We start from the raw sequence: 22,437 nt of genomic DNA on the forward strand, positions 1-22,437 counted from the left end.
GTGAGGGGTGCTGGGAGCCCATCTTGGTCATGAGGCCTCTGTTGACCTTGCACTGACCTGTGCAGCTCTCCTTGTGACAAAATCTCAATCCCGGTGGCACCAGGAAAGCAGGGAGGTGCCCACGGCACAGGAGGAGGGGGGACACTTTTGGCCTACGGGAAGCTGGCCACCTTGTTTCCTACACAGAACGCCTGTCCCGAGACAACGCCCCACTGTAGACATGATTACAAAAAGCAGCCACCATCCCTCAGACTGAGGTCCCAGGGCCTCACTCTGGCTCTCAATAGAACTGTTACCAGAAGTAGTTCCAGCCAATTAAGAAGTTAGTGTAAGTTAACCAACGGCCCCGCCCCTCTCTGGGATGTGCGCTCCCTGTGCTGTGGGCCTTTTACAGATTTGTAACTACAGGACATCAGGTGCTTCATCTTTCAGGAGAACAACACAGGAAGGTGTCAAGAAGGCCAGAGTGGAAGCTGAAAGATGCCAGCTCGTGCCTGAGTGCATACGCCTGGCACCCGCCCCTCTTCTGTGACAAGAACAGGGGACCCCTCTGTGGCCTCCCAGAGCAGGACCTGGGTAGATCCTGGCAGTTTCCTGAGGATGTGAAACCCAGGGGCTGGGACAGCTGCATGTACCTGCAACCCCTAAAAGGCATGGTGCTAGTGAGCAGCATGGGAGACACAGGGCTTTGCAAGACACTATCCTATAACTATGCCCAATCAGCAAACTGCCCAGCACATCCAGGCGCTGGTGTATGGCCCTGTGTGACCTTCGCCTGAGCCCACTGGGGCTGTAGAGAGCAGAGCGGCCAGAATGCAGCTTGGAAATGGGTCTCCCAGTCAACCAAAACCAGAGAGCCCCCTGATTGCACATTTCACCAGGACCAAGGCCTTTGGGACATGATGGTCAAATCCTAAAGGCATCGATCTATGCCCAAAGCTGAGGTCCCAGGTGGCTGAACCTTGGAGTCACCTGGGTGGGGTGGGGTTGAAGCACCATCACCCTGAGCCATGCCACAGCACGTCTGTTAGAATCTTCAGAGGCTGGGCTTGTGCGTGGTTTTGTTTGGTTTCTTTGACTTTTAAGCTCCCTAGGTGATTCTGCATAGCAGATCTGCACCAAGTGTTCAAGAAGCATGAGGTCTGTTTGCCCCCTTGTGTTTGGAGGTGAGGGCACTAAAAGCCTAAGGAAGTCACTGTATGTGGCTATTTACATTGTGTAATGTGAGAAACGCAGGTAATATCACCTCCCCTCTAAAACACCTCTCCCCAACCTCCTGTTCTCAGAACCATCAGACGCTCATCTTACTAAATTTCCTTCCTTGGGAACCTAAAAATGCCTCCTTGAACTTTCGCTGACAAAAGTGATGGCAGAGCAGAGAAAAGCTCCCAAACACAAACACTGTGGGTTGAGATCAAATTCATTTCAATACAAACTCAGATGGATGTGCTACGGAGGGGGTGGTTTAATAACGCTGCTCTGCATGAGGAATACTGAAAAATGAACTGCAGGAGAGTCTTTGCCAAGGACAGCAGAGGTTCTGGGAGCTCAAAGAGAACTGGCTTCTTTAAATTTGAACTAGAAACGCACAACTCTGGGCTGTCTGTGCATGTCCCTTTGGAACCAATGCTTATTCTGGGTGAAAAGCATGTCTCACTCAGAAGTTTTCACTCTTCTCTTGGACCCCACCCACAGATGTGAGAGTCACTCCTCTCATGCTTCTCCTCCATCTCCAGGTCATTGCCCAGGCCTTCAGACCCAAGCCCTGTTAGCTACTCTGATAAACAGATGCAAGGGAATTCACAAACATCCAGGTAGCCCAGTCTTAATTAATAGGGGTCTTCAAAGAGCTCCCCACACTGTGCAAGTTAAGCAGGGTTTCAGTGCTTTGGCTGCTGGAAGCCTTGTCTGTGCTGGAGCCATCTCGGGGCAGCCCCCACTCCCCACCTGGGGGACAGCACCCACTCCCCACCCCGGGGGTAGCCCCCACTCCCCGCTTGAGGGGCAGCCCCCACTCCCCACCTGAGGGCTACCCTCCTACTTCCCACCTGGGAGGCAGCCCCTACTCCCCACCTGCAGGGCAGCCCCCACTCCCCACCTGAGGGCTACCCCTCACTCCCCATCTGAGGGCTATCCCCTACTCCTCTGGGCTGGGCTAGCCCTGCCTGCACTTCTTATATGTGGAACTACACTCTGGAGCTGAATTAAGGCTTTATAAGTCACACTTGCTTCATTGGCACAAACACACATGATAGGAAAACAATCCCTGATGAATTCCTGATGAAACATGGAGGTGCTTTTTAGCTGTGCTGTACATGTACTGTATTCAGGAAGAAAAGCCTAATTTCCCCAGATCCAGGAATACCTTCTGCCTGGAAGCTGATGAGGATGGGCTCTGTGATTCCCGGTCTTCTGCCTTTCCATTCAGAGCACACCAAGGACAGCCACACTTTCCATCACTCATAAGAAGCACATGATTAGCATAGACCTCTAGAGAAAAAAAAAAAAAAAAAAAAGCAAACATTCTGAAGACTGCAATGTGCTGGGAAGGTGAGAAAATAAAGCTGGAGAAGCCCTAAGTTATATATAAGGTCAAAGCCACCTGGGCCTAACAACGGGCTGATCACGAAGATGCGTGTCCTTGGGCTGCCGTGTCCTGCTGTGTGTGTTTTATTTCTATTTCCTTGCTTAAACAATGTCTTAGGTGTAGCCCACACTAAGCAATATGAGGAAATGCACAACCACCAGCCAGGCTGACAATGAATGCCTGTTCCAGAAACACCCAGTGGTCTGGTCATAAAATAATGAGTGTCAAAGGTCCTGCTCAGGGGTGTGTAGTAGAGGGGGCAACACCACAGTCGGAAGGAGTGGTTGGGGAGCTGTTGGACAAACAGGAAGACCATTAAAGATACTCCAAAGTTTATAAGCAGGATGTTCCCACCCAGGCAATCTGGCCCTGATGGTAGCACGGACCTGGCTGACGTTCACTCCTCCCATCTCTGAGGGCTGAAGGCCGGGCAGTGAGCGGAGCCAGTGTCCACCCGGCTGGGAGGCTGAGGGCCCTGCCACATCCCATGTCTGTGAGAGCATCTGGAATAGGATCTGCGCACAGCTGACAACTGTTGCCAGCGATGACATGTCCTTGAGTGTTTGTGATGCCATTCTTTCTACTCATGCAGATGTTTGAAAATGTCCATAATAAAAGTTAAAAGAAAATATTTCTGCTAGACCTGGCCCTGCACAGAGCCACTCTCAGCAAGAAGCCAGGCGACTGCCTTGGGTGCAAGAGCTGCTTTCCCAGAAGCCCCCACCCCTCTCATCCCCAGGTAGGAGGGGAAGGAAGTGGGGGTGGCGGGTGAAGAGGGGACTGGAGCACCCTGCTGCTTTTCCGTCAGACCTGAGTCCCTGCAAGGAAACCTGTTTCTGCCTGGGCTCTCTTAACCCCAGTCTGTTATTCTGGCCAGCTTTGCTCAGGCTAGAAGGAACCCAAAGGCCTGCAGGCCGCCGAGAGCAGCAGGTTCTCCAGGAGCTCCAGGCCAGGGCCGGGCCATCCTCACAGGGGATGTGGCTTCCAATCCCTGCACCCCAGCAGTGGTGCTGGCAGTCAGCTTGCCCCTAGCCTCCCAGGACACTCTCAAGTTTAGCCTAGGACAATATCAAATCCAGTTTTAACATTGTGAGTCAAAGTCACTATTTACTGTCAAGAGTCCAGTGTATTAATATCTTGTGATAATAAAAGCTGAGGAAAAATCAAAGGCCGTGTTCCTGGCCTAATATGTGACGTGCTACAAATGCCATCGAGTGCTGTTGAGCACCCACGCAGGCTGGATGCACCAACTGAGGTATGAAGTAATTTCCTGAACTGGACACATCCGAGAGGAAGAAATATTTAGAAAATGTTTCGGAATAAGCTAGAATAGTCAAGTGACTCATATTTCTCTGAAACCAATTAATCATCAAAGTCACTGTGCTCAAATTATCTGGAAAAAAAAGTGGATATACCCCTGAACAGAAAGAAATAAATAAAAAATCATAAAAAGTACATAAAATTGCAAAATTGAATAAAGTATGTCACAAAAGGAGAAATAAACTACGTGAGTGAAACTAATCCTGAAATTGGCTTAATTGTCCCACAGAAGTGATATTTATAGGTTTTTTGAATAAACATGGAAACTGACTCTCCTAGTCTTAAAACTTGAAACTTAACATCCATCTCATCTGAGTTCTTCCCTCAGGAAACCAACCCAGGAAAGGGACCCACCAGATCCCTGCATCCAGCCAGGCCCCTCATTCCTCAGATTGCTTCCTCACCCCTCTCTAATTTTGTTTTCTCATCTTCCCTGCTATATAAACCCCCAAGTTTTAGTCAGATGGGGAGATATATTTGAGACTTTATCTCCCTTCTCCTCATCTGCAGCACCTGATAAAGCTTTCTTCCCTGGCAATCCTCGCAGTCTCCATGATGATTATGCTCTGTATGTAAGCAGCAGCAGCAGGATGTCAGGCAAACCCCTGGCATTTAGGCAACAATTCCACATGATCTTAACATAAGAATTGCAAAAGAATTGGCGTTGCATTGTTTCAACATTGATGCCAGGCACACACCCACCTCCTGCCCCGCGCCCCCGCCCCCCCACTCCATTTAAATCCATCTCTTTAGAAATTAAAAAAAAAATTTTAAATTTAATTTTAAAAATCAGTTTCTCAGGTCTACCAAATGTGTAGCCTAAGTTGAAAACTCAAAAATTCCTTCTACTTAAAGGAATCCTGGCAATTACGTTTCAGGCAACACTTTAGAATTTTCATTTTAAAAATTAAAAACAGAGATACTCTCTGTGTTAAGGACGAGGAGGAAAACCCCACACCTGTGGCCATGCAGACACCTCCTGTAACCTAAGTATTCCCTTCATTGGGCTCTGGGAGGCCCCACTTACAGTCTTGGTTGTTCTCGAAGTGTGGCCCCCAGATCTCAGCCTCACCCCAGACCTCCTAAAGCAGAAAGTCAGGGGTGGGGCCCAGTGAAGGAGTTAAAAATATACCATCCTGGCCAGGCGCCGTGGCTCATGCCTGTAATCCCAGCACTTTGGAAGGCCGAGGTGGGCAGATCACGAGGTCAGGAGATGGAGACCATCCTGGCTAACACGGTGAAACCCTGTCTCTACTAAAAATACAAAAAATTAGCTGGGCGTGGTGGCGGACGCCTGTAGTCCCAGCTACTCAGGAGGCTGAGGCAGGAGAATGGCGTGAACCCAGGAGGCAGAGCTTGCAGTGAGCCAAGATCATGCCACTGCACTCCAGCCTGGGTGACAGAGTGAGACTCCGTCTCAAAAAAAAAAAAAAATATATATATATATATATATATATATATATATACACACACCATCCTGGCATGTGGACTATTTAAGTTAGAGGCACTTGCAAAACAGCAGGTTTAAGATCACTCTGACCTTCCTTCTGTTTCTTAAAAGCAGAAAATGAAATTCCCATGTGGAAGATGTCCTGTTTATACCAGGGAAATAAAGCAACATTCTTATCATGGTGGCCATGCCTCCTTCCCCAAGGCCTTACCGACCCACAATCCACCTCCAGGAGGGCTACAGCTGCACAGATGAAGACCCCAGCTCTTGTCAGTGCTCACAGACAGCTCACCACCAAAGGAAAGGCAGCAGGCAGCCTGGAGACACCTAAGGGAAAGAAAATAACCAGAGGAAAATTTCATTAAGTACAATCGTTTAATCACAGCCATCCTGTGACCACTCTTCCATCCATATCCATATTTCTGCCACAAAAGTATTAAGTACAAAATTGGCTGCCATATGAACAAAAAGACTCGCATCTATGGTTCTTTTCACTTCATATTTCCCAAACTCAGGGTCTGTTTTAGAAGATTAACTGAAATATAGTTCCCATCTGACTATTAAAACAGCCTCCGAACAGACCCATCTCCCTTCCTGCTGCCTCCAGGGCTTCCTGCCCAGATGCACAGAGCTGACCTTCCAGGGCAAGGTCTGGTAGCCTCCAGGGCTCCTCTTCCTCCTCCTCTCTTCCTGCCTCACCATCCCCATTCCTGCTGCTCACGCACAGCCCTAAGAGCACGTTCTTCCAGCCCGTGGGGATCTGGCATGCTGCAGAAAAGAACAGCATGGAACCCATGACCCAGGGGAGAGATGCCAGCGCAGACACAGAGTAGGCACTGCATGGCATCTTCCCTGTTTATTTCCACAACAGACTTGAGAGGTTCCGGGCAGTTACTTTTTAAGATGCTGGTATCATTTTGGTATTTGTCCCTGTGCAAATCTCATGTTGAATTGTAATCCTCAATGCTAGAGGTGAGGCCTGGTGGGAGGTGTTTGGATCACGGGGGCAGATCTCTCATGGCTTGGTGCTGTCTTTGTGAGTTCTCCGAGATCTGGTCATTTAAAAGTGTGTGGTATCTCCTCCCCTCCTCTTGCTCCTGCTGTCGCCATGTGATGCACCTGCTCCCCCTTCACCGTCCACCATGATTGTAAGCTTCCTGAGGCCTCTCCAATAGCAGACGCCAGCATTATGCTTCCTGTACTGGCTGCAGAACCGTGAGCCAATTAAATCTCCTTTCTCAGTCTCAGGTATTTCTTTATAGCAATGCAAGAATAGCCTAATGCAGATGGGATCATGAAGGCCCAGCAAAACAAATTAACTCAGCAAAGCTCACACCATCAGTGAGAGGCAGAGCCAACGTTTAAACCTGGAGTTCTCAGCACACCCAAAGCCAATGCCAATTCTATGGCACCTTCCTTCAAAGCTCTCTACAGGTGTGCCTCCAGAGCTCAAGCTGCAGCTGAAGTCAGCCCCAAAGCTCTGCCCCTTGGCACAGCTGGTGACTTTCCCTCTGGACTCCCTAGGCCCTGACAGCTGTCTGCTGCTCTCATGTTTGTCAGCAGAGATCATCGTGGGTCATCATCTGGTCCCTGGTCATTCCCTTTCAGCCTGTAGCTCCTTGGGTCCTGAGGTATCTGTGTCTGGCACCAATCGACTTGAGAAAGATCAAGTGCAGCGAGTGAAATAGTCCTGAACTAAGGTGCGGGTTTCCTGGGTTCTGGTCTTGATTCAGCCAGAAATGGATGGTGTGATTTGGGTTTCTCCTCCATGCCCATTCCCAGTGACAGGGCAATGGGAACCGTTGCCAAGTTCCCAGCTCCATGTAGGCTGCTGTGCTAAGGAGAAGGGCAGGCTCTACATCCACTTCTTCTAGACACAGGCAGTCACCTTGCCTCTCTGTGTCAGTCTCCTTCTCTGTTTGAGAGGAACAACACAGACCTACTTCACAGGGCTGCTGCCAGGACTGTCATTCCAGAAAGGGCCACCCTGTATTAGCTAAGTGCTTGGTAACCAGCTGCTAAAGGTGTTCGCCTTTGTTCTTTCCCCTGAAAAATGCATTCAGCTCTTTAGAATTCTCTTTTTTACCTGTCTTGGATGTCTATAAAGTCTAGAGGATATCTACTTTATCTTAAGCAAGGTTTCTACAAAGATAAAACTGGATAGTTTCACCCAATTTTTACAAGCCTGGTTCTTGATGCCCAAGAAGCCGCCACCAGAGGGCAGATGAGGACAATATTTATAGTTGAGGAAAGTTTGCAGGGAGGTGAAAAGCTGTTATTTTGAAGATGAAGATGGTCACTAGGTCAAAGGCCTCAAACTGTTGAATAATTCCAAGGATTTCCTTTTCTACTCTCAACTATGCTTGTCTTCCAAAGGCCAGAGAAATGAGAAACAAAAAATAACAATAATAGAAAAGGGGACAACTTTGGAATCATACAGACCAGACCAGATCAGACTTAGAGGATTTCTGCAATGATCTAGCAGGCAAATAAAATTAAGGAAAGGACGAACCTAACGTCTGTCCACCACGTGCGCCCCACAGTCCACAGCTGTGAGACTGCCCACCACTCTGGGCCCACACAAGGTTAGATAGCCCTGGCACCCACCAAGTTCCGAGACCCTCCCAGACACCCCCACAACAGGATAACTTCCAAGTGCTACACACAGAAAACACCAGCCCTGGTTTCTGGGACATAGTTGGCCCTTGAGAAGTAATTTTCTGTCTCAGAAGGTGAGAAACACATCCCCAACAGGTGTGTCCTCCACTCACAGAGGCGCCAAGGATAGTGCTGCAAAGCTAATTTTCCTTGAGATTTCAGAGGTCTTTTCAAATAAAAAAATGGAAGGGGGAGATAATTTAAATACAAGGGAGGCTCTTTTTCCTGGTGTTGTGAGGAGGCAGGCCCCCAGGCCCTGGCACAGAATCAGCACCATTTTCACAGAGGTACCTGGCTTCCTCTTAGTTAACTGTGACTGTTGGGGAACAGGATGATACTGATGGCTCAAACACAGTCTCTGAGGCATCATGTGCCTCAAGGGAACTAGTCGAGCCATTTGTTTGAATTACATGACAGATCTCTTAGAATCCCTTAAGAGTGAGTGTTTTTCGGGGCCTGTCAGGGGCTGGGGGGCAAGGGGAGGAAGAGCATTAGGACAAATACCTACCACCCAAACACACACCACACACTCACACCACACCACACTCACACCACACAAACACCATACACACACACCACACAGCATCACACACAATATACACACACCACACAGCACATACCCACCCACCACACATACATCGCACACACCACACACCACGTACCACACAAACACACACCATACACACAAACACCACACACACACCAACACATTACACACACATCACACAGCACACCATGTATCACACACACACCATACCCCACTCATACCATACCACACATACAACACACACTACACACAGACCACACACCACACCACCCACACACATGTCCTATACCACACACACACACACAGACACTACAGGCCTAACTCCATGAAATGAGGGCTACAGGAGAGTCAAGAAACCTCTTCTGTTTCTATGAATAAGATCAGTCACTGTCTTGCTTTAGGTGACTCAGGAAACCCCAAAAGGCTATGACTTCAGAAATGGGGCCTCGACGCCAATTACAATGGCTAGTGCGTGCATGAACCAGTTGGTCTGCAAGTACAAGATGTATAAATATACAGGGGAAAAAACATCAAGTCAGCGACTTCCGCTCCTCAGCTTTTCTTTCCTTTCTAAGGGCAAAGGGGTAATTCCTTGCAATTCCCTGACTGATAAGAGTGAAGGTCAAATTGGGCCAACATCAAGGCTCTGGGAGTCTGCAGGAGCATGGGCATTTGGAATAAAAGAAACATGAGGTAATCAGAAAAAATAAGGGAAAAAATTGTAGCCAAAATCAGACAATGCTTGGCAGCAGTGAGTGACATAAGGCAAAGAAATTTCCAAGCATGAATGTGACCAACCCCGTCAACACGTGCAGCCTCATTTTCTCATCCTGGTTTGCTTTGGGTTTCTTTGATAAAATGATGGTGATGGCACAAAGACAGTAAGCTAACAAAGGCAGAAATGCTGACAGCAAGCATTCATCAAGGATACTGATTTTTATAATGACCCTCTGGAGTTTACAGATGTGACAACAGGGGTACTCAGATTTTCAGGATGAGAAATCTGGGGGTGAGGAGGTAAAGTGACCTGCAGTGGCGGGGTACCCCACTGGGCAAGATCTGCAGGCACAGGATCCCATCATGCCAGGCCAGGGGACAGCGGGGACCCACCTGGGTCCTTACCACATCCCACAGGCAGGTCACCTTGCTGGCCTCACACCCAGGAAAGGGGGCATGGAGGTTTGCACCATGTCACACTGCCATGAGACAGTCAACAACAGAGCACACAGGCTGCCCAGCCTCAACAACACATGGGTGCTGGCGCGCACAGAGCATGGGGAAGAGGGTTTAGAAATAAGACCCATGGAGGCTGGGTGCGGTGGCTTATGCCTGTAATCCCAGTACTTTGGGAGGCCAAGGCGGGCAGATCACAAGGTCAGGAGATCGAGACCATGCTGGCTAACACAGTGAAACCCCGTCTCTACTAAAAATACAAAAAATTAGTCAGGCGTGGTGGTGGGCGCCTGTGGTCCCAGCTACTTGGGAGGCTGAGGCAGGATAAATGGCATGAATCCGGGAGGCAGAGCTTGCAGTGAGCCAAGATCGCACCTCTGCACTCGAGCCTGGGCGACAGAGAGAGACTCCGTCTCAAAAAAAAAGAAATAAGACCCCTGGGCCAAGACCCCATGATCTCTTCCTGTGCCAGGTTTCTCCTGGTCTCCATGCAAGGGACCTAGCAGACAAGCAGATAGCTTAACTTTGTCTACTACCAGGCAGCAGAAAGTCCTCAAACTTGGAAGGTATCCTGCATTTGCAGGAAGAGCAATCAGCACTTCTCATGGCTGAAGGCATCCGCTTGGAGGAGTCTTCTCAAAAGCCTTCAGGAAAAAAATCCATTCTCAACACCAACTCCAACCTCTGAACTGACCCCGCCGGCCAAATGCACCCTCCTGGTACAGGGCCTGCACTCGTGCCAGAGTGAGCCCACATCCTAGAGGTGATGACTTTTGAAAGAAAATTTCTGAATGCATACTTTAAAATCAAGCTTACCAAACCCTCTGAGAACAGTGCTAACTCACCTTTCCTGGTCATCAGAAATGTTCTGGGCTGCCTCCTCGGCCATGTCCTGTGCAAGCTGGTCACAAGTATCACAGTCAGCAGACCAGCTTCTTCCTACATCCTCTGGAAGACAAAGAAATAGAGCTTAATGCTTCCAGCTTCTGTACTTGTGACCTCTTATCAGGACACACATCAAACACAGAGGGAAAAATCCAAACTCCAGTAACATTTTCCCAAGCAGAAACAGCTTGTTTTCCTAACACTGTCAGACAAATTCCTTCCTAAGAAGTGTGCTTTTGACAGACGTGGTGGCTCATGCCTGTAATCCCAGCAATTTGGGAGGCCAAGGTGGGTGGATCACTTGAGGCCAGAAGTTTGAGACCAGCCTGGCCAATATGGTGAAACCCCATCTCTACTAAAAATACAAAAATAGCCAGGTGTGGTGGCACACATCTGTAATCCCAGTTACCCAGGAGGCTCAAGCGAGAGAATTGCTTGAACCTAGGAGGTGGAGGTTGCAGTGAGACGAGATTGCACCACTGTGCAATAGTGAGACTCTGCCTCAAAAACAAAACGAAACAAAACAAAACAAAACAAAAATGTGTTTTAGGTAGGGATCTTTGTGGCTGCCTGAAACAGATCACTACTCAAGGGAGAGACTGTACATGGAAGCTGAGAGAAGTCTGAGAATAAAAAGCTGTAACTGTTGGCTGGGCGCGGTGGCTCACGCCTGTAATCCCAACACTTTGGGAGGTCGAGGTGGGCGGATCACGAAGTCAGGAGCTCGAGACCAGCCTGGCCAGCATAGTGAAACCCCGTCTCTACTAAAAATACAAAAATTAGCCAGGCATGGTGGCACGCACCTGTAGTCCCAGCTACTCGGGAGGCTGAGGCAGGAGAATTGCTCGAAACCGAGAGGCGGAGGTTGCAGTGAGCCGAGATCGTGCCACCACACTCCAGCCTGGGCAACAGAGCGAGGCTCTGTCTCAAAAAAAAAAAAAAAAAAAAAAAAAAGCTGTAACTGTCCACAACTGCACTGGGGAACAGGATACCTTCCACAAGAGCAGAAGAGCACTCCTAAGGAAGGCTGGCAAGGCACACACTAGGCGCACTCTGTCTTACGGCAGAACCTAGGAATGATCTGGTTCCGAACCTCCTGCACCTCTCCTTGTTTGCAACTGGCGGGTCAGACTGAGTTCTCTCCGTTATGAAACATTTACTCATATATATATATATATATATATATATATATATATATATATATTTTTTTTTTTTTTGAGACGGAGTCTCGCTCTGTCGCCCAGGCTGGAGTGCAGTGGCGCGATCTCGGCTCACTGCAAGCTCCGCCTCCCGGGTTCACGCCATTCTCCTGCCTCAGCCTCCCGAGTAGCTGGGACTACAGGCGCCCGCTACCACGCCCGGCTAATTTTTTGTATTTTTAGTAGAGACGGGGTTTCGCCGTGTTAGCCAGGATGGTCTCGATCTCCTGACCTCGTGATCCGCCCGCCTCGGCCTCCCAAAGTGCTGGGATTACAGGCGTGAGCCACCGCGCCCGGCCTACTCTTATATTTTTAAAGCACTTGTTAGTTGTCTTAGTTCTTTATACCAACATTTAAACCTTCAGAGATTTTAGAAAACTTAATGTTTTACTCAGAACACTAGATAATTTTTCTCTCCACTCTGAAGAGAGTGATACCAAGAAGAGTGGGAACGTTTTCAGGCACAAGCTCTTTCTCAGATGGGAACACAGACCCCTTGAACAATGATGAACCAAGCTACGGGTGTCCGGCCTTGGATCCTGTGTTTTCTGGAACTTTGCTGCCAATGAGGTGAGTAACCAGAGCCCTGTGGTGGGTTAAGGGGCCTGCTGTTGACCTAACACACCTGTCTCCTGGGGCCTGCTGCCACCTCTGCTCTTCTCACACTGCCTTGTCAGTGCCTCTGGCTTTGTCCCAACTGTGCTTGTTGTGAGTAAATCTCAGATTTGGGGGAAATGCATACTTTCCAATTTCATTAGCAATACACTTTCAAATGCGCCTGTGACCAAGAAAAGGATAAACTGCAAACTGCAGTTTGTAAACGAACAAAATCCCCTCTTTCTGAAGCCCCTGTGATTTGCTCTGACACCTTCCTGTCAAATCTAAACAGAGTCCACTGGGTAAAGACACCTGCGCAACCCTGCCTGCTGGGCTGGCATCCATACCCACACGCACACCTGGATGCTCTGACCTTGCTGCTGCCTGTTCCTTCCTTGTGGGGCTGGACATCCTGAGAACAGGGCCTACATTTAAAGTTTGTGATGTTTTTGAAGCCAGCAGTGCTAACCAAAGATGCCAGGAAATGAGGAGGAGCAAAGAAAGTGACATAATTGAGGGAAGAAATATGCCTGCACTGCCCTACGTGGGAGGCACTCTCATAGCCACTCTCATAGCCACTCTCAGCTACTGAAGCTTAAGTTACTCACAATTAAATAGAATTAAGAATTAGCTGGAGAAACTCCGTCTCTACTAAAAATACAAAAAAATTAGCCAGGTGTGGTGATGCACGCCTGTAATCCCAGCTATCCAGGAGGCTGAGGCAGGAGAATCGCTTGAACCGGGGAGGCAGAGGTTGTGGTGAGCCAACTTCGTGCCATTGTACTCCAGCCTGGGCAATGAGCGAAACTCTTGTCTCAAAAAAAAAAAAAGATTTAGCTTTAGCTTCTCCATCATTAGCCATATTTCAAGGGCTCAGTAGCCAAGATACAAACTATACAATGTTTCCATCATTGCAGAACACCCTCGGGGCCAGCGCTGGGCTGGGCAGCCTCGCCTTTTTCCGGGCAGTGCGGCCAGCATTGTTTCCTCAGAGCAGCTGCATCCAGACAAGGGAGTGGTTCCCAGTTCATGTACATTCTTGGGCCATACTCCTCCACCTGGGGTTTGCCGAGCACTGCACTGGTACAACAGGGAGCACAACACAGAACCAAACTCACTGCTTCCCTCCCGAGGACGGAGGGGTGTGCTGCTTAAGGTGAGACATGGATGCAGCCAAGCAAACTGGAAAACGTCGAGTTTTGAAAACTGCTTTAAGTAAAAATATTCTGAATGAAATTAGGTAAATGGCTTCCAAATATGGCCCATTTTAAGAAATCACTATCTAAGCTCCTCATTTAGAAACAAAGACTCGATCAGGATTTTGACTCTCCTGACCTTGATGAAAGGAGGAAAAAACACAAGAAAAATCGTTTCTTTGCATGAAATCAATGTGCAAGGACGGAACCCCCTGGCTGGAAGAGATCCTGGGAGGTCTTTCCCTTTGTCTTCATTGTTTTAAACAAAAGCCACCTCCTTAGAATTTGTTTTTAAGCCACATTCTGTATTTCAGATTTAATACTTAGTTTCTAAAACTGCTTAGGTAATAGTTCACTCAGTCAACCCCTGCCTTACTCCACAGACTTAAGGTGTTTAGTATGCACATAGTTCAGAATGAATACCTGAAAGTAGGTAGCACTGCCTGAAGACTTTCAGTAGTCAAAGTAGAAAAGCAAACACAGGTGTTTACACAGTTCACAGTGTAAAAAGGCACAAACAGAGCTGCAGTTTACACAGCACAGGGTTCCTCCTCAGATGGAAACTTCAGCAATTGTTCTCACATGGGTTTTCATACTTGAAGATGTAATAGATGGCATTTAATGATACTAGGTTTCAGATTTGGGGAAATATTACATTTGCAACTCAGGCAAGTGTATACATAAAATATACAAGGAAAAATAACACTAGAATGATGGTTATCATGAGCAACCAACTTCGTTTCTCAGGTTTCAATGCAAGCCCAGGTTCTGATCATTATCATCTCATCTTCTGCCTGCTTCAGTTTCTCACCTCCAAATGGAGCTTCCCGGGAAAGCACCTGGCCCGCCAGCATCACTTGACCTTCTTTTCTTTGGATGAGCAGTCGCACATGCTGACATGTCCCTTCCTAGCAAGACTGCCAGTCACTGTCATTTCCATTCTGTTCCTTGAGGCAGCTTGTGGACCTCTACTCATTTACCTTTAGATATTCTACATCTTTTTTTAATTAACACCCTATCCCCACTCCCAGCCCACGCTCTGGGTCCCATCACACTCACGGAGACAAACACAGTGCTTGGGCAAATTTTTGTAATTAATTGTGGTGAAAAGAAAGAAAAATTGATAAGATCTTGGTAGAATGTCAAACTTACCATCCTTTGAGCTGGTCCCCAGAGCAGGCTGCACCAAGGAGAGCAGGGGCAAGGCTGCGATCAGCCCCCTCCACCCCATTTGCAAGCAGGCTGCTCCAATGGGGCTGCTGATCAGCATTCAAATCAGGGGTGGCTTTGGGGAAGTGAGCACAGGTAGAAAGCCCATAAATGGAACCCGAAGCAACAGGGACTGGCCTTGCTCCGCCCCATGGGCTGGAGCAGTGAGCCTTCCCTGCCTCCATTAGCATCTTGGGACAAGCAGCCAATCATAAGCACCCCCTGAGAAAGAAATCTCATGCCCAGAAGAGCTCTGGGGCCTTAGCCTCCCTTCACCCCAATATGCTTCTGGGCCGTTTCCTCTGAGATAAGTATGTCCTAAGTGATGTTAATTTGCAGGGAAATATGTGTCAATCATCTGTGAGGCTCAATAGTAGCTCCACTAAAGAAAAACAACATAGTTATTGAAGTATCATGATTTTGTGAAAAATAGCTGAGTGCCCTGTAATTTGCAGTGGAAGGGCATCACGGTACACTTTTAAAGCCATTGTCAAGTTAGAAAAGACAAATTTGCTATACCTGGGACTAAAAGTAGGTACTTTGTCTTATATAAAATCCTCAATAATTTGAATTATAAATGGCACCTCTCTCTTCTGTAGTCTTCCGTGCTTTCCATTGGCTTCAAAATAAAATTAAATATCATGGCTTGATATTTAAATACCTTGATAGGCTGCCCCCAAATGCCTTGGGTCCTTTGGCCACTTGGAGTGTAGGGGAACATAACCATACCCTAACTGTTCTCTCTGCAAAGTCACATGCAGCAATTCCACTGAAGGAATGCGATGATCACAGTAGGAATCATCTTTCAGCACTACAGTTTGGTGATCACTTTGATTTTTCTGTCTCAAAAGTACATTACAAATAGGGAATTGCCATAACCGCCTTTGCATTTATCTTGTTCCAATGCAATTGTTAAGAAAAGCATAACACATGTATTACATGGGGTAATGTTTTAGGCTCTCAAGCACTTATTTTGAGTAGTATACAATTATCCGTATCATCTCAGCTTCCTCACCCTCACCTGCCCACCTTGTTTCCATCAAGGTGTCCTTTCGTCTGGAGTGGTTTCTCCACACTGATTATTTGATATAGACAACTGGTATTTCATGAAGTATGAATAGAATCCTCTTAGGAAAGGACTGCTACTTATGTGAGCCCAGATCGTATAATGGTACATGCCAAGGCAGACCCAGGACAAGTCCCATGGTCCCTCTCAGCTTCCCCATGGAGCTGAGTTTGAGCACCACTGTTTCTCTTGGTTATTTCAGACTTGTCCAGTGTAAAGGGAGGCCCACCTGTCATTTGGGACAGGTTAAGCCACCAAACATCTAAGAATCACACTGGGCATTTCTTTCTAGATTTAAGACTGCATGCTCCAAAAACTGGTAAAGCCCCAGGTAGGAGCTGCTGTGGGAAGGCCAAATTTGAACTAGGTGAAGTGTTAATGAGGAAGTCCAGCATCCCATCAAGCACTTCCCTCACGAGGGCCCCTTATGTGCTCTGCCTCCTTGGCAGGGTTTATTTGCAAACAGTGAAAGAAGTGAACAGAGAAAAGAAAAAAACACAAGGTAGATGCCCTCCACTCTGTTCTGGTTCTCACTTCTGTCTGGTCATCTGTTTTTCTTCCCCTGTAAGGGGAGGATCCTCCCCCAGAAGACTTCACTAGAATTTTCTCTCAATAAGGAAGATAACCAAAAAGATAATTTTAAATTGAAACTAGTATGGTAAAAAGTGGTTAGTGTATATATGTAGCCTCCTTTAAATTTTTAAATAGCTTGAGGTTAGAAACACAGGGCTGTCTGGTCACAAGGTTTGAGCCCTAAGGTCACTGGATGATGTCATGGTGTGCTAAGACACGCCAACCAAACCTCTATGAGCCTCGGAAGAGCCATGGAAGTCACCCAGTCTGCACTGTGTGCTGCCGTGAACTGGCAGCCTCTGGTTAGCAGCATATTTTCACTGAGAAAAAAGCCAATTTTTGCTTGTTTTGTTTGGTAAGGCTTATGTTATGGTTTAAGTGTGTCCCCTAAATTCATAAGTTAGAAGCTTGGTCCTCTGCAGAGGTGTTGGGAGGCAGAGCCTGATGAGAAGTGATGAAGTCACAAGGACTCTGCTCTCATGATGGCTTAATGCTGTTACCAGGAGAATGAGTTGTTATCAAAGATGGTCTGCCCCTCTTGCCTCCTTTCTGCCTCCTGCACCCACTTCTGCCTTGTGCCCTTCTGCCAGGGGACAATACAGCAAGGAGGCCTTCACCAGATGCATCCCCTTACCTTACTTTGGACATCCCAGCCCCTAAAACTGTAATTACTCTCTTTTCTTTATAAATGACTCAGTCTGTGGGAATCAGCTACAGCCACACAACACAGACTAAGACCGCTTATAAATGCTCACATTTTACGCTTCCCAATTTAGAAACCTGCCAATGAGTAATGCTATTTTCTCTTATTCCAACCACCACAGGTGGTCAGCATGTTTAGTCACTGTTAGAGAAACTTGTCTCAAGAGGCTGAATGACTTGCACCAGACTAGGACGCTGGAAAGAGCCAAAATCCATTCCCAGATCTTAGGGTGTGGAATTCAGCATCTTTCCAAGCTACATATGCTGGTTATGGTTATAAGATTGGTTCATTTGGTGCTACAGGCGAATAGGAACTAGATTCCAGGAAGGCGGCTACATTTTCTCGTGCTACCCACAGGGTCATCTTCCTTACTGTCCAGTGATTTGTGAAGTCCTGTGCGTGGCTGGTCTCTCCCAGGATCTTTTAGCCTACAACTTAATAACTGGTCACTCTGCCCTCACTGCAAAGACTGTTACAGATACTGACTGATCCTCATCCATGATGGGCCCATGGTAAAAAGAGATGATTCTGCAATGTGGTACCACCTTATTGATCGAGACTCCAGTATTCTAAACCTGGCATAACATCAAAATGACAAATAAAAAGTTTAATTTTTTTCTATTTATGAAAATAAGGATGTGCTGTGAAAAGAGTCTGAAGTCCAATGTTCGGGAAACTGTAATTGCCGAGTGAATGTGTAAGGCACTCAAGTAACAAATATTTATTATTTAGTCCCTTAAAAATAATTTACTTTATTACAAAGATAGTAATACAATTTCTAGAAAATACATGCATGTACAAAGATTGAAATAAGAAAAACACTCATAAATATCCAGATTTAAATGTCAGCATATACCTTCCTGATCTTTTTCTATCATACTGTATCTATCAACATCTAACCTGCTTTTTTAACTATAAGTCATACATTTTGCCATATCAGTACACTTTTTTCTGTAACATTATTTTTTAGAGCATATCAAACCATAGTTTATTTAACCAATCCCCAATTAATTCATAATTAGAATATTTCGTGTTTTTCCAGTATAACAGTTCTATAATCTTTGATTATAACCTTTGTGTAAATTCCTATAAGTATTGAGTCAAAGGAGACACACATCTTTTCAGGCATTACATATAAAATAAATACTAAACTAGACTCCAGGAAAGTGGTATCAATTCACATTCCCAATAGCACTGTCCCAATGGGGCTAATTTATCTCCTTTTTAATCTCAGCGTATTTCCAGTTATAACATACCATTTTTACCTCTTGATTCAACAATTGTACTTAGAAGAAGCTCTAAAAATCCAAAACTGAAGCTTCCTTTTAGACCCTCCCTATTACAATCCATATGAAAGTACAGAATCCGAGAGTGACATCAGCCAAACGGAGGAGTGAAAGTTACTGGCTTCTCTCCCTACCACCTAATTTCAACTAGCAAATACCCAGTGGCAAGATTATTGCCCCGAATATCCCAGAAATTGGGAGTGAAGCTGTGACAACTCACTGGACCACAGAGCCAAGAAAAACCATGATCAGAGGGTAAAGAGAATGGTTCTGTTTGATCATAACACCTCTCCTGCAAGCCCACATAGCACCGCACTTGGAGAATTTCTCTGGAATCAGTTTCTACAGTGGGAAAAGAGAGCGGGAGGTGGGCATTCACCTTCCGCACCATTCTGAGACTCTTCACAGGGGCACACTATGGTCCTTTCCCCCTGGAAGCACTGCAGGCGCCAGCAGGGTTAGCCTGCTAGGTGTAAATTAGAAACAAAGAATGGGGGTGGGGCTCACAGCAGTCAACGAACAAATCACAGAGTGGACTGCAGGGAACCTGGGCTTAGGGCACCATTTGGCACTACACGGGCTGTAGCGTTCACGGGCTTAAAGACCAAAAAAGACAGTATGCTTACAATTTCTGGACAGACCTACTATACAAGGACAATCACAGACAAAGCCAGATTGCAAAGACTGTTTATAAATACCTACATATTCAATGCACAGATATCAATGTATAACTACAAAGATGAAGAACAGTCAGGGAAACATGATGTCACCAAACAGACAAAGTGCCAGTGACTGACTCTAAAGAGGCAGAGATATATGACATTCCTGAGATAATTCAAAATAGCTGTCTAAAGGTATAAAACTCCCTGGTAAAAATAACTCAGGAACTGATAACCAAATGATGATGATGATGATGGTCAACCCAGAGGACTGGTTGAATTCGTTGCTCAAACCAGAGAAAAACACTGTCCTACTAAATGATACTATTTTAAATAAATTGGTCATTACTGTCAAGCAATTGAAGTAATTTGTCCAGATACATATAAAGATGAAGGTTTTGCTCCAATTCAAGTGAGATTCAAAAGCTGAATTAAAGCTATTCAAGAGCCAGATGATGTATAAGTGGCTATAGCAAACTGCAAGACATTTGCTTTTGTGCATATATCTTCTGCACAGTTTGAAATGTCTCAAGGTAATTTCAAAAAAAGTAAACACCTTCTTCATAAAGCTGTAAAATGTGGAGCAGTACCACTAGAAATGCTGCAAATTGCCACGCAGAATTGAAACCTCCAAGAAAGTAGCTGCTTTCAGCAAAGGAAAAGAGTTCATCAACATTGACAATATTAACTACCCAAGAATCATTCTCTAGTTCATTGAACATTTACAGAATAGGAACATGCTGTAATTAGGCAATTAGGCAAGAGAAAGAAAAGGCATCCAAATTGGAAAGGAGGAAGTTAACTGTCCCTGTTTACAGATGACACGATCATAAGTAGAGAAAATCCTAAAGACTCCACCAAAAAAACTGTTCGAACTAAAAAACATTCAGTAAAGTTTCAGGATACAAAATCTACAAACAAAAACTAGTATTATTTCTTTTTTTTGAGACAAGATCTCACTCTGTTGCCCACGCTGAAGTGCAGTGTTGCAATCACAGCTCACTGCAGCCTCAACCCCCTGGGCTCAACCAATCTTCCCACCTCAGCCTCCCAAGTAGTTGGGACCACCACACCTGGCTAACTTTTGTATTTTTTGTAGAGAAAGGGTTTTGCCATGTTGCTCAGGCTGGTGGCAAACTCGCGAGCTCAAGCAACTCACCTGCCTTGGCCTCCCAAAGTGCTGGGATTACAGCCATAAACCAGTATCATTTCTATACATTAATGGTGAACTATATGAAAAAGAAATCAAGAAAATCCCATTTACAATTAAAAAAAATATATATATATATATCTAGAAATAAACTTAACCATGGTGAAAAATCTCTAGGATGAAAACTGTAAAACACTGATGAAAGAAACTGAAGACACAAATAAATGGAAAGTTATCCTGTGTTCATGGATTGAAAGAATTATTTCTTAAATGTTCATACCGTCCAAAGCAATCTGCAGATTCAGTGCAATTCCTATCAAAATACCAATGACATTCTTCACAGATAGAAAAAAAAAATCCTAAAATTCGTATGTAACCACAAAAGACCTTGAATAGCCAAAGCAATCTTGAGCAAAAAGAACAAAGCTGGAGGCATCATAATACCTGACTTCAAAATATGCCATAAAACTAAAGTTATAAAAACAGCATGGTACTGGTATAAAAACAGACAGATCAATGGAACAGAGAACCCAGGAATAAATCCACACATTTACAGCCAACTGATATTCAACAAAGGCGCCAAGAACACACATTTATTGAAAAGAAAGTACAGTCTTTCAATAAACGATGCTGGGAAAACTGAAAATCCATATGCAGAAGAATGAATTAAACCCTTATCTCCCACCATATACACAAATCAACTCAAGATGAATTAAAGACATAGATTTAAGATCTGAAACTATGAAACTGCTAGAGGAAACACAGGAGAAATGCTTCATTACATTTATATGGGCAAGAATGTTATGAACAAGACTTCCAAAGCACAGGCAACAAAAGCAAACAATGGGCAAATCAAACCACATCAAACTAAAAAGCTTCTGCACAGCAAAGGAAACAACCGATAGTGAAGCGACAACCTATAGAATGGGAGAAAATATTATATTTGCAAAGTATACATCCAACAAAGGTTTAATATCTAAAATATAAAAGGAACTCAAACAACTTAATAGTAAGAAAACAAATAACCCTGTTTAAAAATGGTCAAAAGACCTGAATAGACTTCTCAAAAGAAGACAAGCAAATGGCCAATAGGTATATGAAAAAATGTTCAACATCACTAATCATTAAGAAAATGAAAATCAAAATCACAATGAAATATCACTTCAGTCACCTCATACCAGTTAAAATGGCCATTACCAAAAAGACAAAAGATTAGCTTTGTTTGGGCCTTTCTTGGAAAAAAAAAAAAAAAAGACAGAAGGTAAGTGTTGGCAAGGATGCGAAGAAAAAAAAGCTTTTGTATGCTATTGGAGGAAATGTAAATTAGTATCCCCATTAAGGCAAACAGTATGGAGGTTCTTCAAAATATTAAAAATAGAACTAGCATATGATCCAGCAATCCCACTACTGGGTATTTACCCAAAGGAAATGAAATCAGTACATCAAAAAGGCATCTTGCACTCCCACGTTCACTGTAGCATTATTCATTATAGCCAAGTTATGGAAGCAACCTAAGTGACCATTAAGAGATGAATGGATAAGCAAAATGGACATATACACAATGGAGTACTATTCAGCAATAAAAAAGAACAAAATCTTGTCATTTGCAACCACATGGATGAACCCCTGGAGAATATTATGTTAAGTGAAATAAGCCGGGTACAGACAGTACACGATCTCACTTATATTTAGAATCTATAAAAGCAAATCTCATAGGAGATAGTAGAATGGTGGTTACCAGATGCTTAAGTGTTTGGGGGCAGCGGGGAAGGCAGATCCTGGTCAACGATATATAGTTACAGTTAGATAAAAAGAACTGCTGGGTGTGGTGGCTCATGCCTGTGCTCCTAGCACTTTGGGAGGCCGAGGCAGGCAGATTTCTTGAGCCCAGGAGTTTGAGACCAGCCTGGGCAATGTGGCAAAACCTCATCTCTACAAAAAATACAAAAATTAGTTGGGCGCAGTGGCACACACCTGTGGTTCCAGCTACTTGAGAGGGTGAGGCAGGAGGATTGGTTGAGCCCAGGAGTTTGAGACTGCAGTGAGCCATAATTGTACTACTACACTCCAGCCTGGGGGACAGAGCCAGACCCTGTCTCCAAGCAAAAAAAAAAAAGAGCTAAAAACCAGAATAGGCAAATATATAGAGACAGATATTAGACAAGTAATTGCCTGGGGC

At 45.5% G+C, this 22,437-nt stretch overlaps 1 protein-coding gene across 3 annotated transcripts in view; it reads right to left on the reverse strand.

Annotated features, from left to right (window-relative positions):
- Positions 1-22,437, reverse strand: part of PKD1L1 (polycystin 1 like 1, transient receptor potential channel interacting) — a 193,538-nt gene that overhangs the window by 168,314 nt on the left and 2,787 nt on the right. For 2 of the 3 annotated variants that reach the window (XM_016945694.4, XM_016945696.4), the window contains exons 2-4: positions 10,581-10,683; positions 5,569-5,684; positions 2,366-2,490 (exon numbers count right to left, since the gene is read on the reverse strand). In XM_016945694.4, coding sequence (XP_016801183.4) covers positions 2,366-2,490; positions 5,569-5,684; positions 10,581-10,624 — 285 coding nt within the window. In that variant the 5' untranslated portion in view covers positions 10,625-10,683. Of the gene's footprint in view, positions 1-2,365; positions 2,491-5,568; positions 5,685-10,580; positions 10,684-22,437 lie in introns of those variants that run through there. The other variant, XM_016945695.4, reaches the window with a different exon arrangement.

The sequence above is a fragment of the Pan troglodytes genome, chromosome 6, assembly GCF_028858775.2.
Source record: "Pan troglodytes isolate AG18354 chromosome 6, NHGRI_mPanTro3-v2.0_pri, whole genome shotgun sequence".
Taxonomy (NCBI): Eukaryota; Metazoa; Chordata; class Mammalia; order Primates; family Hominidae; genus Pan; species Pan troglodytes.